Consider the following 13,942-nt stretch of genomic DNA (forward strand, 5'->3'; position numbering starts at 1 on the left):
AGGAAATTTTTTTTTGAAGAAAATATTTTTGCACTGTCTGCTCATGCAATTTTGCAATGTGTCACTATACCTGTGCTGTACTGCACTGTGTTCTGTACTTGTACTGCACAGTTCAGCTTCAAGTGATTGCACATATCCCTTCCACTGAAAGTGTGTATGCATCTGATGCAGCTGTCACATTTTCCCCTCTGTGGTACCCATGGGAGTAGTGTGAGTGCCCTCTAGTACCTTGTGCCACTGCACCCAGGTATAAAGGGCCACACTGTCCCTTCCTACAGTGACTGTTCTTGGAGCTGCGATCCTTGCATTTGCAAGTCTTCCCTCCTTTAGTGTACTATAGTATTAGTTTTCAGTCTATTGTATTGTGTTTGTGCGCAGTTAGATACCAGAATAAATTTAGAGTAGTATTTTCTGAAGTGGTATTGCCAGTTTCTGTCTGGGTACCAGGCTCAGTACCAGACTAATGCCGCCTTCTCCGAGCTTCAAGGCCTGTTGCTCATGTAACAAATCTATGCCATTGAGCAGCCCACACCTCAGTTACCTTAAGTGTCTGGGAGAGGTGCATGTGAATAACAAGTGTCCCATCTGTACATGGTTCAAAAAAAAAAAAAAAAAAAGTGTGGGGGGGCTGCCAGACGCAGGTACCTGCTTATAGTCACTATGTCCTCATCTAAAAGGAGTGCTCCCCTGATCCAACTGAGGCAAGAGGCAGATTCTCAGTGGTACCTAAGAGGAGGCTACGTAAGTCTTCCAAAGATTGGCTAAAGGTGACTTTGAAATCTATGGTGAAGGTACTGAATGGAGGTAAGGACTCAAAGTGTGGTCAAAGAGGAGACAATCCTAGAGGCAGTCCATAAATCAGGAAGGATTGCTGACTCTGGAGCCCAGAATGGAGCTGTTCAGACCAGTTCTAGAAGGCCTAGTGCATTTTTTGGTACTGCAGACTTAGGAGCCCTTTCTGGTGCTCTCTATACCCAAGGCTGTCGAGGCAGCCAGAGAGTTGCTTAACCGTAAGACTCTGGCAATTTATACACTAGTGGAAAAAAAAGAAAACTGTTTCACCTACAGCAGTCCCAGCAGTTTCTTCTCTTCTTGCCACATACTCAGGACCTGTCCAAAAAGAGGCAGAAGTTACAAGACGTTCCATCCATTTCCGCCCCCTCTTCTGCACCTGCCAGTTCTTGTAGGCAAACCAGGTCTTCTAAACAATCATTTCGACCTGTTGGTTGAGAGCAGTCTACCACTTCCCAGAGTACCATTTTGGTCAATGGTCTATCCTGCTTCCTAAGTGCTTGGACCTACACCACCATGGATCAGTGGGTGTTAATCACTGTGGAACTGGGATACTCTTCAATTTATTTCTGTTCCCTCTTTCCATCTGCCTTTCCAGTCCCTTTTCACATGCCACTTTCAAGAGGTGTCGTCTCTCCTTCTCGTGGGGCTCACACAGGAAGTTCCCCTGTCATTCAGACCAAAGGGATTTTACTCTCATTTCTTCATAAAGAAAACAAAATTCTGGATCATTATTCTAGCATCTATTATAGCTTCCTTAGCTACTGGGGACTGGTATTGGCTCTTGACTTAAAGGATGCTTATTTTCATGTAGCAATTCATCAAAGTTTCATGGTCAACGGATCCTAGTACCAATTTGCAGTACAGCCTTTCAGACGGTCAGCAGCCCCTTGTGTATTTACAAAATGCATCACAGTAGTTGCAACATTCCTGCGAAGGTTGGGAGTCTGTGTATTCCATTATCTAGACAGCTGGCTAGTAAGAGGCCAGTTCAGGTCTCAGCTATTCTCCAGCATAATGACTAATCAGTCCACTTTCGAAGCACTGGGTCTCCTAATCAGTACAAAGAAATCGATCCTGACTGCGGTTCAAAGAACAGAATTAATTGGGCTGTCTTGGACTCTACAAAGGTCAGGGCTTTCCTATTGGAGCAGAGATTACAAAAAAGGCAGGTCACTGCTCTAGACCTAATAGTGCACCCTGGCACTATACTTCTGTCACCGACTTCTAGGTTCACATGGTGTGCACTTACATGGTGCAGCATGCCAGACTGCACCTCAGATCTATAGGGTTGTTTGTTCACTGATCCATCATCATATGGACATGGTGGTTAAAAAACCTGCTCAGGTCTTGTCCTCCCTAGACTAGTGGATAAAACCCTTGAATGTTTGCATAGGACTTCCCTTTGACCCTCCACAGCAGAGACATACTGCAGTCACAGATACATCAAATCTAGGTTGGGGAGCTACTTAGTGCTTTGGTCTCCACAGGTCTAAGTCTCCATATAAATATCAGGGAGCTTCAGGCCATCTGTTTGCCTGCCTGATGTTCTCAACGTATTGGGGTGGAATTTGTTGATGTTCAAACACAATAGCCATGTTCTATGTAGACAAACAAGGAGGCTCGATCGGTGAAGTTATGCCAGGAGGCAATCCTTTGGAAATTTTGCATTCCCAGTTCCGTCCTGAAAGCTGCTTACCTTCTAGGAGTTCAGAACACTCTGACAGCCTACCTAAGCAGTCTTTTGCAGATCACCACACTTGGTCTCTTCCCCCAGAAGTGTCCAGGTCCATTTTCCAGCAGTGGAAAGAGTGGACCTCTTTGCAGTAAGAGCAAACAAAATGTCATGTTTTGTTCTTGAGCCAGTCACAGCCTGGCTTTACTGACAGATGCTTTCCTCCTACCCTGGTGAAAAGGCCTGTTGTATGCCTTCCCTCCAATTCTGCTCCTGCTCCAAGTCTTGGCCAAAGTCAAGCAAGATTCCTCTCACCTTATTCTAGTACCCCCAGAATGGCCCGGTCAATATTGGTTTTCAGCTCTACTAGACCTGTCAGTCAGACCTCCACTGTTGTTCCTGAGAGATGTGATCTCCCAGGACTACACCATCTCCTTCATACCAGCCTTCGGCCCATGCACTTATCATCGATGCTCCATGGTTGACAAACTCAGAATGAGATTGTTCTAAGGGAGTGCAGAAAGTTCTGCTGAGTAGCAGGAAGCCTTTAACTAGGTCCATTTACCTTGCAAAATGGAATAGATTCTCTGTTAGGTCTACACAAAGAGGTGTCGCCCCAGTTCAAGCTCCAGTTTACCATACCTTGGACTATCTTTTGTTTCTGAAGCAAGAGTTAGCTTTTAGTTCCATCCAACTCCACCAGACAACTATTCCACCCTCCCATGAATAACCAATCTATTTTTTTCAAATCCTATGTCTATCATATTTTTAAAGAGTTTGCTCAGATTATACTCACAGGTTCACAGCCCAGTTCCACAGTGGAATTTAAATTTAGTTCTAGAAAGGTTGATGGGTTCTTCCTAGCAACTTGTTCTGTTACACCTGTTTGAGGGTGGCTCTCTTGGTTGTTAAAACCTTGGTCAGGATAGTAGGGGAGATATGAACTTCAGTATCAGAGCCTCCCTATACAATTTTATTTAGGGATAAGGTTTTCCTTAGGCCTCACCAAAATTCTTGACTAAAGTGGTTTCTGATTTTCATATTAATGAAAAACTCCATAGTCTAAATGTCAGAAGAGCTTTGGCTTTTTACCTGGATCAGACTAGGCCATTCAGGTTTATGTTTCAGCTCTTCATTGCAGTTTCAGACAGAGTAAAGGGCCACTCAGTAGCCACTCAGAGGATCTCTGCTTGGATTTCCAGCTATATTCATTTATGCTACTGACTGGCTGATATTGCTCCTTCAAGTAAAGTTGTAGCTCACTCAGCTAGGTCACAGGCAGCTTTTCCAACTCATGTGTCCATCTTGGAGATTTGTAAGATGGCAATGTGATCATCGCTCCATACCTTTGCCTCTCACTATGCCATCTCTCATCAATCTGGAGATGATGCCAGATTTGGACAGGTGGTTTTACAATCCCTGCTTAAGTAGACACCGAACCCACCTCCAGTTCAAAGTGTTTGTGAGTTGCCTACAGAGGAATGGACATGCACACTCATTCAAAAGAAGAAAAACAGTTACCGATCTTTCCATAACTGTCAGTCTGTGGGAGGTGGTGCACATTCCCATTCCACAACCTACCCTCCTTCCCCTCTCTGAGTCTTTCTTAGAAAGGAACAGACAAGGGTCAGAGGCAGTATGGTCCTCTATTGAGGCTAATCACACTACTCGGACAGGTGCTGCTGAGGGGGAAATCTCCAACCATGCACAAGGTGTGCACACACACCTACAATGGAATGGACATTTGCAGTTATGGAAAGATAAGTAACCATTTTTTTCCAAAAACAACTCCCTCCTAAGTGTCTTGTGGGAGATTTGAAAATGCATTCCGGGAATTGGGGGAAAGACATTAAACTTCTATTATTCTCCCAGGAACAAATTATTTCCAAATCCTTTTCATGAAATGGAGGTGAGATAACCAAAAGGCAAGAATAACTCAGTTTCTCACAAATTATAGTTGTGCAATTGAATACAGAATAAGTTTAGTTACAGCCATACTTTTCAAACCACAAGTTTACTAGGGTTCATGCAATTGGGCAATGTAACTAGGTGTTTTGTAAAGCAAAATGGTGCTTTTGTGATGTAAACTCAAGTGCCTGAGGAGGATTAGAAAGCAACACTGATCTGTTCAAGTCACTTTTTACTGTGAGATTGTACAGCAGTAGTAAAATCAAGGAGGAACTAAGGTATTCTAGGTTTCCTGCTTTCCCTCAATGTGAGAAGCAAAGGTCTACCTCACCATTGTGCTGGCAAAGTGCTAAAGTGGCGTGGGAAATGCCAAAAGATTTGGCAAGGTTGAAAATACTTGGTTTAGAAACAAGTGTTGTTGGTGTTTAATAGACTAACCACTACCTCTTCCTCACAAAACTCAAGCTAGGAACTGAGATTTAAGATAACTGGATTGTGTAGCTAGGTTTTGCTAGCTTGTGAAGTTCTTGAGAAGTTCAGGGTGAAATGTTGTATCAGCACAAAATATTCTTTTCCTTAAAGGAAAACTGTAGTACATGGATAAAAGATCGTTCTAAATACTTTTCAGCAATCTCTCACTGTATCAGTACCATGCCTGGGCTCAGTTGCCATTTTCATAGTACATGCATTTCCCTGCAAGAACTGAAGACAGTAGGACTGAGACAGGGCAAGTTTGTATGTACCAAGAAGTGAGTGCCTTAAATCAATTTTTTCACCAGACCCATTTGCCCTTCCCTGGGCCACTAAGAAACAGAGGGCTTCATCCCTCTAAGATGTGAAAAGTCTCATGTTTCTCACAGGCTTTCGCGAACACAGCAGCCGGCCTCTTGGCAAGGACTCCCAGCTCTCGTCTTATTCTTTCTGCTCTTTTAGTGTGCACCACCTCCTCCCTCAGCAATCAGCAGCGGGCACACAGGGATCAGCAGCTGGACAAGCCAACATGAGATGGTCACAGCTAGTCTATAGTAGAAATATGAGCATGGGTCATGTCTCCCAGAACAATAAACCCTCTCTGATCCTGCTCCAAGGCATTCTAGTGGCTGCTAAGCCCACTTGAGAACATCACCATTAGCCAGTATCACAATCTCTGGTCTGTGATTTCCATTACATACAAATGGGTTCTGCTTGGCAGCAGACGGTCAAGACTGTGTTCCCATTTGACTACTTTGTTATAGGTGAAACAAATTTTATTTAGAGATTTATTCATGAGATGTAGCAACAAGAATAAAGTTAGAGGATTTTCCTCTTAGTTTTTTTGAACTTCAGAGGCTAAAAAAAGCATCCTGATGAATTTCTAGTTCTCAGCCAGGGGTATATGTACCCAGAGGTCTTTGAGGAGGTTCATCAACTCATGTAGATGTTTACCTAGTTTTACAACAGGCTACATAAAAAGCACTAGCGAAGTCAGTACAAACTAAAATTTCATCCAGACAATGACTTGTGTATACTGCTCTATTACACACTGAAATGTAACTCCTTCTGGGGTTCAAAATACTCTGGCAGATCACCACGAGTGAGTCTCTTCCCCCAAATGTGTCCAGGTCCACTGAAATGTAAGTACAATATTTGTATTCCAATTGATTCTATAATTATATGGTAAAAATGACAGTAAGCAGTTTTTTGGTAATAGTGTGGCTGTGACACTATTTTTATGTCTCATTTTGTAAGCAGGTAACTTAAGTGAGGTGAAACTTGGGGATACACATGACAAATCAGACTCCTGAAAGGGATACAGTAGTCTGGAAAGGTCAAGAGCCACTGCTCTGGTTGATCCCAGGCAGAACAAGTTGCAAGAGCTCTTTTGTGCATGTACTCTATTCCTGAGAGGAGATCGCCTAGACTAAGTGGGGTCTCCAGACTCTGAATGCTTTAGGCAGGACAGCCATTGCTCAGCCACAAGTCCTAATGTTGCCCTTTGTCACCTACATGCAGAGCTCACATCTGTTCCTAGCTTATGTTCTAAAACTAACAAACCTAAAGCGAGGCACAGCCCTGTGGAAGGTGGTTTAAGATGCACTCCATGCAGGAGTCATAGTCACATGTCATATCACGGGCAGTGACTGATGCTTGAAAGCAGATGACTATTCTTTTGAAGATGCCCAATCTGGTCTAATTTTAGATATTGAGTAGGAGTGAAGCTGTGTGTCTGGATACATGCCACCTTGACAATGCCTAGTTTTTACATCTGTGTCATGGCAACAGCTACTGGTATCAGGTGGAGATTTTTTTTAATATATAAATAATAAAAATTAACACTACAGTCCACTGGGTTGGGCACTGAAGTGGGACTTGAGAGCTCAATTCTCTACACAGCTATTTAGCTGACTTGCTGTGCGACCTTGAGCAAGTCTCTGCCTCCTTTTCCAGTTCCAGGCTTTGCTCACCTACTCTATTAAGTCCGTAAACCTTTTGGATGAGAGACCCGTGCATTTCTTGCATGATCACATGGTTCTAGTGCTTTTCAAAGCTGTGCAAGGGCCCTGCTTTCAATTCTTGCTTCTATTTTTCTGAGGGCTTCAGTTAATACAACCATCCAAAAAAATCACAAGCCTGCACCTATAATAATATAGGCTCTAACAGCTTATCAGTAGTTTGATGGGAAGCTTTGGATGCTCATATGTATCACTGGCTGTATGTTGTGTGATCAGTAAAAGCCCTATTGTAATGTTTAGGTACCAAGAGAACACAATTAAGGTTAATTCTGCATTTCCTGCCCCTAGTGCAATTAGTGCCAACTGTGTAACATTTTTTCATATAACAGGTATTACTAGTTTAAAACACTAGGTACTAAGGCCTGGTCTACATGTAAAACTTAAGCTGACCTAGCTACTTCACTCAGGACTATGAAAATTTCACAACGTGTACATCTACAAGAACTCCCACTGCAGGTGCAGCTAGGTTGAAGAAAGAATTCTTCTGTCAGCCTAGCTACTGCCTCTTGAGGGGGGTGGATTCACCACAACAGTAGAAAAACCCTGTCATCACTATAGCAAGCATCTACACTAGCAAGCTACAGCTGTGCTGCTGTAAGGCTGTGTCTACACTACAAGCCACAAGTCAACTTCATTCCATCTCAGAATGTTACTCTGCTCTTCTTGATGAGGGACTAAGCCAGAGAATATAAACAGCTATGATCTTCATGGGGTGTTAAAGAGATGTTGAAGCTGTGACCATTTAAATGCTAACATCATTAAACAGGTAGCCAAAATACAACTACCCAGCTGGTATCTTAGAAATGTAATTATAAATGGACAGCTGGGGCTGTTACTAGCTTTGACTCAGAGGGCTCATTCAGAAGAAAACTCTAAACCAAAACCAGACCCAGCTGTCCTGCGACGGCTCCTGGGAATCAAGGAATTAAAGGATTTTTCAAAATATAATTTATTGTGATTTTTACTCACTATAGCATTCAAGTCACTTCATTTGGCATATGATAGGGCCAAAACACAATACACACAAGGCAAGTAGCACTCCTCTCTCTCTCTCCTTCAAAATACATAAATATAGCAAATTCTCACAACCAGAGCTGTAACTTGTGTATCTGCACGTTATCAGATAAATGGAGGACTGGCTCTAGCAAGTTGGGTTTTTTATATAGATTTAAAAAAAAAAAAAAACCAGTCATTTTAAGGTAAGTTTGTCTGAGACTTGGCCTTGCAGAGGTGAGAGGGTGAAGTGGTTAATTAGTCAGGTTATTTAGAGCTAACAGGATAGGAAAGAGTTTTATTATTAAAACTACAGACCAAACTTAAATTTTTGGTTTCCTTATCTCAGAATTTCTCCATTCTTCTAGTAAGAAAATCTGTACTGATTGGCCTCTTAGAATTCAGATAAGCTATCACACAACAAAACAGTAGCTTTAGAAATTATACCCGCTGTCTATCTAATCACAGTTGCAGCGCTAAAGAGGATTGGAAAGCCCATATGTTAATAGAAGGCAGCCAAAGAAGAGGGGCCTGGGGAAGGTAAGCATCACTATAATCCTCGTCTTTGAAGGAAACATGAAAGTTGCAATAAAAGTTGCATTCTAAAGGGAATCTTTTGAAAAGCTGTTATAGCAGCACAAGCCAGCCTACTGTGAAACGAGACAGAACACTAGGTAGGGCTCAAGAGCATGCATATTTCAAATGTTTTCTACTCACACCCATCTACATTCTAGATTCCAGCCATGACATCTCTCTGCCTCTATTAAGACCTTTTAAGAAAAAAAATTAGATGAATTGCAAAGCTGGAATATTGGTGAAATGTTTCCTATAGTCTTCCTTTCACCTGACCAGTTTCTCCCCCACTACTACCCAGTCTAAGATAATGATTGAGTTTGGTGGATCAATCACCACTGAATGTACCACACACTCGCACTTAGACACTAAGAACTACCACAAATTTCCCCACCTTCCATCCCAAGTGGAAGGTGCACTTCTTTGACTTTATTTTCAAAGGACATATAGCACAGAAAATGTAGGAATAAAATAAAAATAAACTTCAAATAATTCTTCTCCCAGTAGAGGAAAGGAGAAAGGACCACTGACTGATACTCGTCATAATGCTTAATGTGCCACAAGAAGGCATTCAGATACAACAGTGATGGACACAGTGTGACCCCGATCCCCTGCCAACACTTACACAGATACTTAATTTTTTAAGTCAGTGGAATTACACATATGCTTAACCTCACTATTGTGAGTAAGTGTTGGCAGGATTGAGGCATATAAAAACCTGAATAATACAGAATCAGTTCTGACAAACTCTTTTCATATATACACAGGGTGAAGGCACTTCCACGCCCAGCAAGTCTGATTTTTTTTATTTATTTTTTTAAACTGACGGACTTTTTGAAATGTATGAGAGAAGAGCAATTCATGCTATTACTCTTACTAAACAGCAGAGGTCTGTTCTGTTCAACTTCCCAGAATTTCAGACTAAAAAAAAAAAAAAAAGCCCTCTACATCTAGTCTCCCTGGAAGATTGAAATATATCTCAGCAAGCAGAGATATACTTATGTAATACTCCATGAGCAGAATAAACTTGGCTGACAGGTCACGTTTTAATTAGACTATAGGACCTTATTAAGTTTTAGTAAAGAGAAGTCAAGTAATATTAAAATAGCAGAGATGCACTTGCAATAATGCCCATTATGAACTTTAACTGAGTTGATAAACTCAGGAGCATAGGAATTGAAATAAAAAGGAAATTAATTTGAAATGTAGGCCACTGTGCATTGCTAAATCAACATATTTTACTCTTCACAAATGCCTATTCCTTCAGAGAGAGAGAGAGAGAGAGAGAGAGAGACACAGACAGACAGACAGAGACAGAGACACACACGGAAGAAAGGAAAATGTGTTGATTAATAACAAGCAGCCATTGCTTGAAGCAAGACCTGGAAATAAACTAGCATTCTGTGACTGGTTTCTTAGGATGTATTCTCTCCTCTTGATTGGTTTGGATTACCACCAGAGTTAATGAAAGTCATCTGCCCTTGTTCAGAGGCAACTGTGGCCAGAATTTTCAAACCAGGGTGCCTACAAGTCAAATGGAGTATCCTATGAAGTTAATGGAAGCCAAAGGAGCACAGCTTTTAAAGATCAGATTTCTTTTATTCAGGACCCTAGCTTTGGACACCCAGATTTGTACGTGTTAGTCTCTCTGCGTAGAAATCTATAGTTCCACATTTAATGTACTGTAAGCACCTTTTTTTTTTCTCCTCTTTTTTTTTTTAGTAAACAGTACTTTTACATTTTTATAGTTAAAATGAAGCATGGCTGAGGCTGTTTCCTCCACACTAATTCATTGTGTAAAAGTAAATGCTCCCTTTCTAAATTACCAACAAGATTCAAAAACTTGATGTGCGCAGGAACCCCTGCTACTGAACAAATGAACGATGGCCTAAGCAGTATTTCAGACTGCATCTGTTCAGAACCACCCAACCGCCACTGCAGCAGATTCATGGTTCCAGTTCACTGAATTCGTTCTTGTTGAAGCCTTAGTTGAAAGTCCCTGGGTCAACGTAAGGGTAAGCAAGGAACTCTCCCAGTTTATTGCCTTCTGCATCATAATGGAGCATTCGAAAACAAACATCACAGAAGAAACAGGGGTCCGCTGGAGCGAGACTGTCCTCATTAGTCACCCACCTGCAGGTTTTAAAACACGTGTTTCACTTTAAACTGACACATTTGATGTGTATAGGATACACCCCCATCAAAATCTTATTCTTAGATTCATTACATTCAACACCTGTACATGCAGTGAAATATGAGATACAATAACCCACTGGGGTGAGTCTTATCCTTGCCATCTTACTCCATTTCCCTACAGAGGCAGCTCCTTCTCAAACCTGTTCGCCAAGAACCACATTCCCTTAATCACATCTACAAACTTGCTGCTGCAGCAACATCTAGCAGGGGCTGTCCCCTTACCTGTTCTGTGAAGCTCTTAGCAAACTTTTGAGTACTCAAATTATAATAGGAAGCTCCTGTTCATTGCCTGGCAACTTAAGTAACAAATTCAAACTGCCTGGGGAGGGGGAGGAATGTAGATATTCAATAGCTTGCCCGATTATGCAAACTGCTTGAGCAACAACCAGATCTGTTCAGAGAACTGGGAATCCACTGAGTGAGGAGACACACTTCGTTAGAAACAGAGGTTGAGATCATTGGGATTGACACTGAACACTGCCATCCAAAGTCTAGTGCTTTCCTCAAGGTCATTAATTGATTTTTTAATCTGTTCTAAGTTCTCTTACTTACTGTTGTCTCTTAGCAGATGAGTGGTAGATTTAAATATATGTTAATTTAAGATCTTGCATTGTTTTTTGTGCAGTTTGACATTTTGACTTATGACATTTTGTTTCCACATGTGCATCTACATATACAGGGACACAATATTTTCCTTTCAATCATAGTCTTGAATGAGGCAGGACAGACTGGGTTAAATAGGGAGGGTGCTGATAACTTCACCTCTGTTGAGAAGTATGGAGCATCAGTACAGCTGTCAAGATGAGGAATGGTGGATGTGCAGTGAAATAATTATATAGTAGCACTTAGAGAACTTAAAGATCAAGACACCCGCACCCAGTGCCTTGAGGTATTATATAAACATAGTGTAAACCCTGAATGTAGATGGACTGCATTAATGCAAGAAATGACTTGCAAAAGAGAAAGGTAATCTGTACTGTTACCAGTCACTATTTGCACCAGTGCAGCACATCTACTAGGGGCGTTGCACTAGTGAACCACAGCTGCATAAATAGACTGGTGCAAATATTTGCATTGTAGACAAGGCCTTTGCTACTCATTAAAAAACCAGTGACTGAAGATGCTATCCAACACAGATTAGAATGCGCAGAGATGTCCAGCCAAAGCTGCTCTGGTCAGCCATGGCTCAGAATCTCCCCATTTAATCTTAGTGCTTAATCCTGGTTTTAAATTTAATGCAGTTAGAGACCATCACCTCTGGTAATGCATTCCCCACCCTATCTTTCCCTGACATTGAACCTTTGGCTCCACCTCCCCTTATGGTACGACGACTCAGATGGATTATGGCCACTTCTGATGGCACCCAGAGCCTAAAGAGACAATGGTGGGGGGAGAGAGGAGGAGACACAACCCATTAAACTGTTGAGGAAGAGAAGCTATATTTTTTGTCTTTTTAACCTTTAAAATGATTGCACTGAGATACTTAAAGCAGCATAGTAAAATCAGAGTGTTAGCTTTACTCCTATTCCTCTACTATCTATACTTTAAGGAAGACACCGTTTTTTTAAACAGATACAACACATGGACTCCTGAAAAAGACACACTGATTTTGTCTCGTTATAATCATTGTTTTAATCTAGCATTTTGCTCTATCAGTAAAATTTACTGAGACAATAAATGCTATAAAAACCCTAAAATAAATAGATCTGGCTTCTGTGCTCATATTCTAAGTGTCAAATCATAAGAGCTATCTAGAGGTTTACCACCCTGAAGATTTCCACTCTTTTGGTTGTCCTACAAGAGATTCTCCTATCGTTCAATAGTCTGTAGGATGGGCACAACAGTGACATTCTTCAGAAAATGAGACTTAATAATTAAGGATTTGCGTATAACAAAATAGTGTGTTGTGCCTGGCTAATAATTTGAATTAGTTCTATATGGACATAAACACCGGGAGTACAAGGACAGAGGATGTTGATTTAAAAAAAAATACTGTATTAAAAAAGACACCTAGAAAGATTTCTGTTAACAGAAGTCTTAGATGCATGAAGAAACCAAGCTAACCAAATAGCACTGGTCACTTACCTGGCTGTATACATTTTGCATACAAAGCATTTTCTAGTCCATAACCAATGCTTCTTGATTAGCAAGGGATACAGGGTTCTGTCCAGGCAGTCATCCTGATGAACAAGCCTGGCACAGAGAGGAACAGAATAAGGGCTTGGCTACATTCCATCATTTTATTGTATCTGAATGCCATCACGGACAATCAGGTTAGAGGACAATGCTGACCAGGAAAAGTCACATTCAGAATTGTGGAACACTGACACAAATCTTAAGACATGAATACTAATCGCATCATATCACAGACTCACTAGTATGGTCAGTGGTAAAGCCGATCTCTATTAGAGATGTGAAGGCTTATCCTGGGAGATGTCAAGCACCACCTAAGAGACACTCAGTGCAAACCCGAGGTATAGCAGGCTTAAGGGGACAAAAGCTTTTTGGTTTCCTCTATAAGTGAGAGAACTGAAGGAGTATTCCTAGCTGCCATACATTGAGCATTCCTACTGAGGACAACAGGAATGCTCACCAACTCATGGGAGACACTGAGCATCTTGCAGGAGCAGGTTGTTAAGAAAAAGCAAAGGAGTGCAGGACATGGGCCAATCCCATATTAGTTTTATGGCTGTTTTACTACACGATGTTCTCTCGTTTCCCTTCTATCTCCTTTCTTGCTGCAGAGGATTAGGTACATACAGAATAAAACCTTTTTACTAAGCCAATTCTGCATAAAAATTACACTATTATACTCTAGAAATTATTCTACTTCAGCTTTCTGAAGTAGTCTTGATACTAGTGTTTATCAAGCACTCTCTGACATCAGGCTTTGTAAGAGAGAATGCAAAGCACTTATAGTAACTGCATAAACACTCCCAAATAGTAATAATTTACCTTACGTCTGTGATGATAATGATATGCTCACAATCTCCTTGGTGACAGAAGAGGTATGGAAAACCAATTTTGATGGACAAGTCATTAAACGTGTAGTCCTCCATTTTAGCAGTCTGAAGGTTCCCATAGCCTCGATCATGAGATTCTGACCACTCAATAATTGTTCTGAAATTTCATGGACAGACAATAATTAGGATTGCTATATTAGAAGCTGAAAATGTATTAAGAAGTTATCTATGCACCTTGTATTTTAGGTGTGTCAAACTTTTCATCAGGGCACTGATTACAAAAAAAAGTTACCAACATTTCTTACATTAGCATGTAGGGATTTGTTGATTAACACATTTTCACAGAGTTA

General features: G+C 41.2%; 1 protein-coding gene across 1 annotated transcript in view; it reads right to left on the minus strand.

Annotated features, from left to right (window-relative positions):
- Positions 1-7,812: 7,812 nt before the first annotated feature.
- SNAPC3 (small nuclear RNA activating complex polypeptide 3) overlaps positions 7,813-13,942 on the minus strand; it is a 35,489-nt gene continuing 29,359 nt past the window's right edge. Inside the window, exons 7-9 of the mRNA XM_032791714.2 lie at positions 13,585-13,749; positions 12,715-12,822; positions 7,813-10,566 (exon numbers count right to left, since the gene is read on the minus strand). Coding sequence (XP_032647605.1) covers positions 10,419-10,566; positions 12,715-12,822; positions 13,585-13,749 — 421 coding nt within the window. The 3' untranslated portion in view covers positions 7,813-10,418. The remainder of the gene's footprint in view (positions 10,567-12,714; positions 12,823-13,584; positions 13,750-13,942) is intronic.

The sequence above is a fragment of the Chelonoidis abingdonii genome, chromosome 6 (assembly GCF_003597395.2).
Source record: "Chelonoidis abingdonii isolate Lonesome George chromosome 6, CheloAbing_2.0, whole genome shotgun sequence".
Lineage (NCBI taxonomy): Eukaryota > Metazoa > Chordata > Testudines > Testudinidae > Chelonoidis > Chelonoidis abingdonii.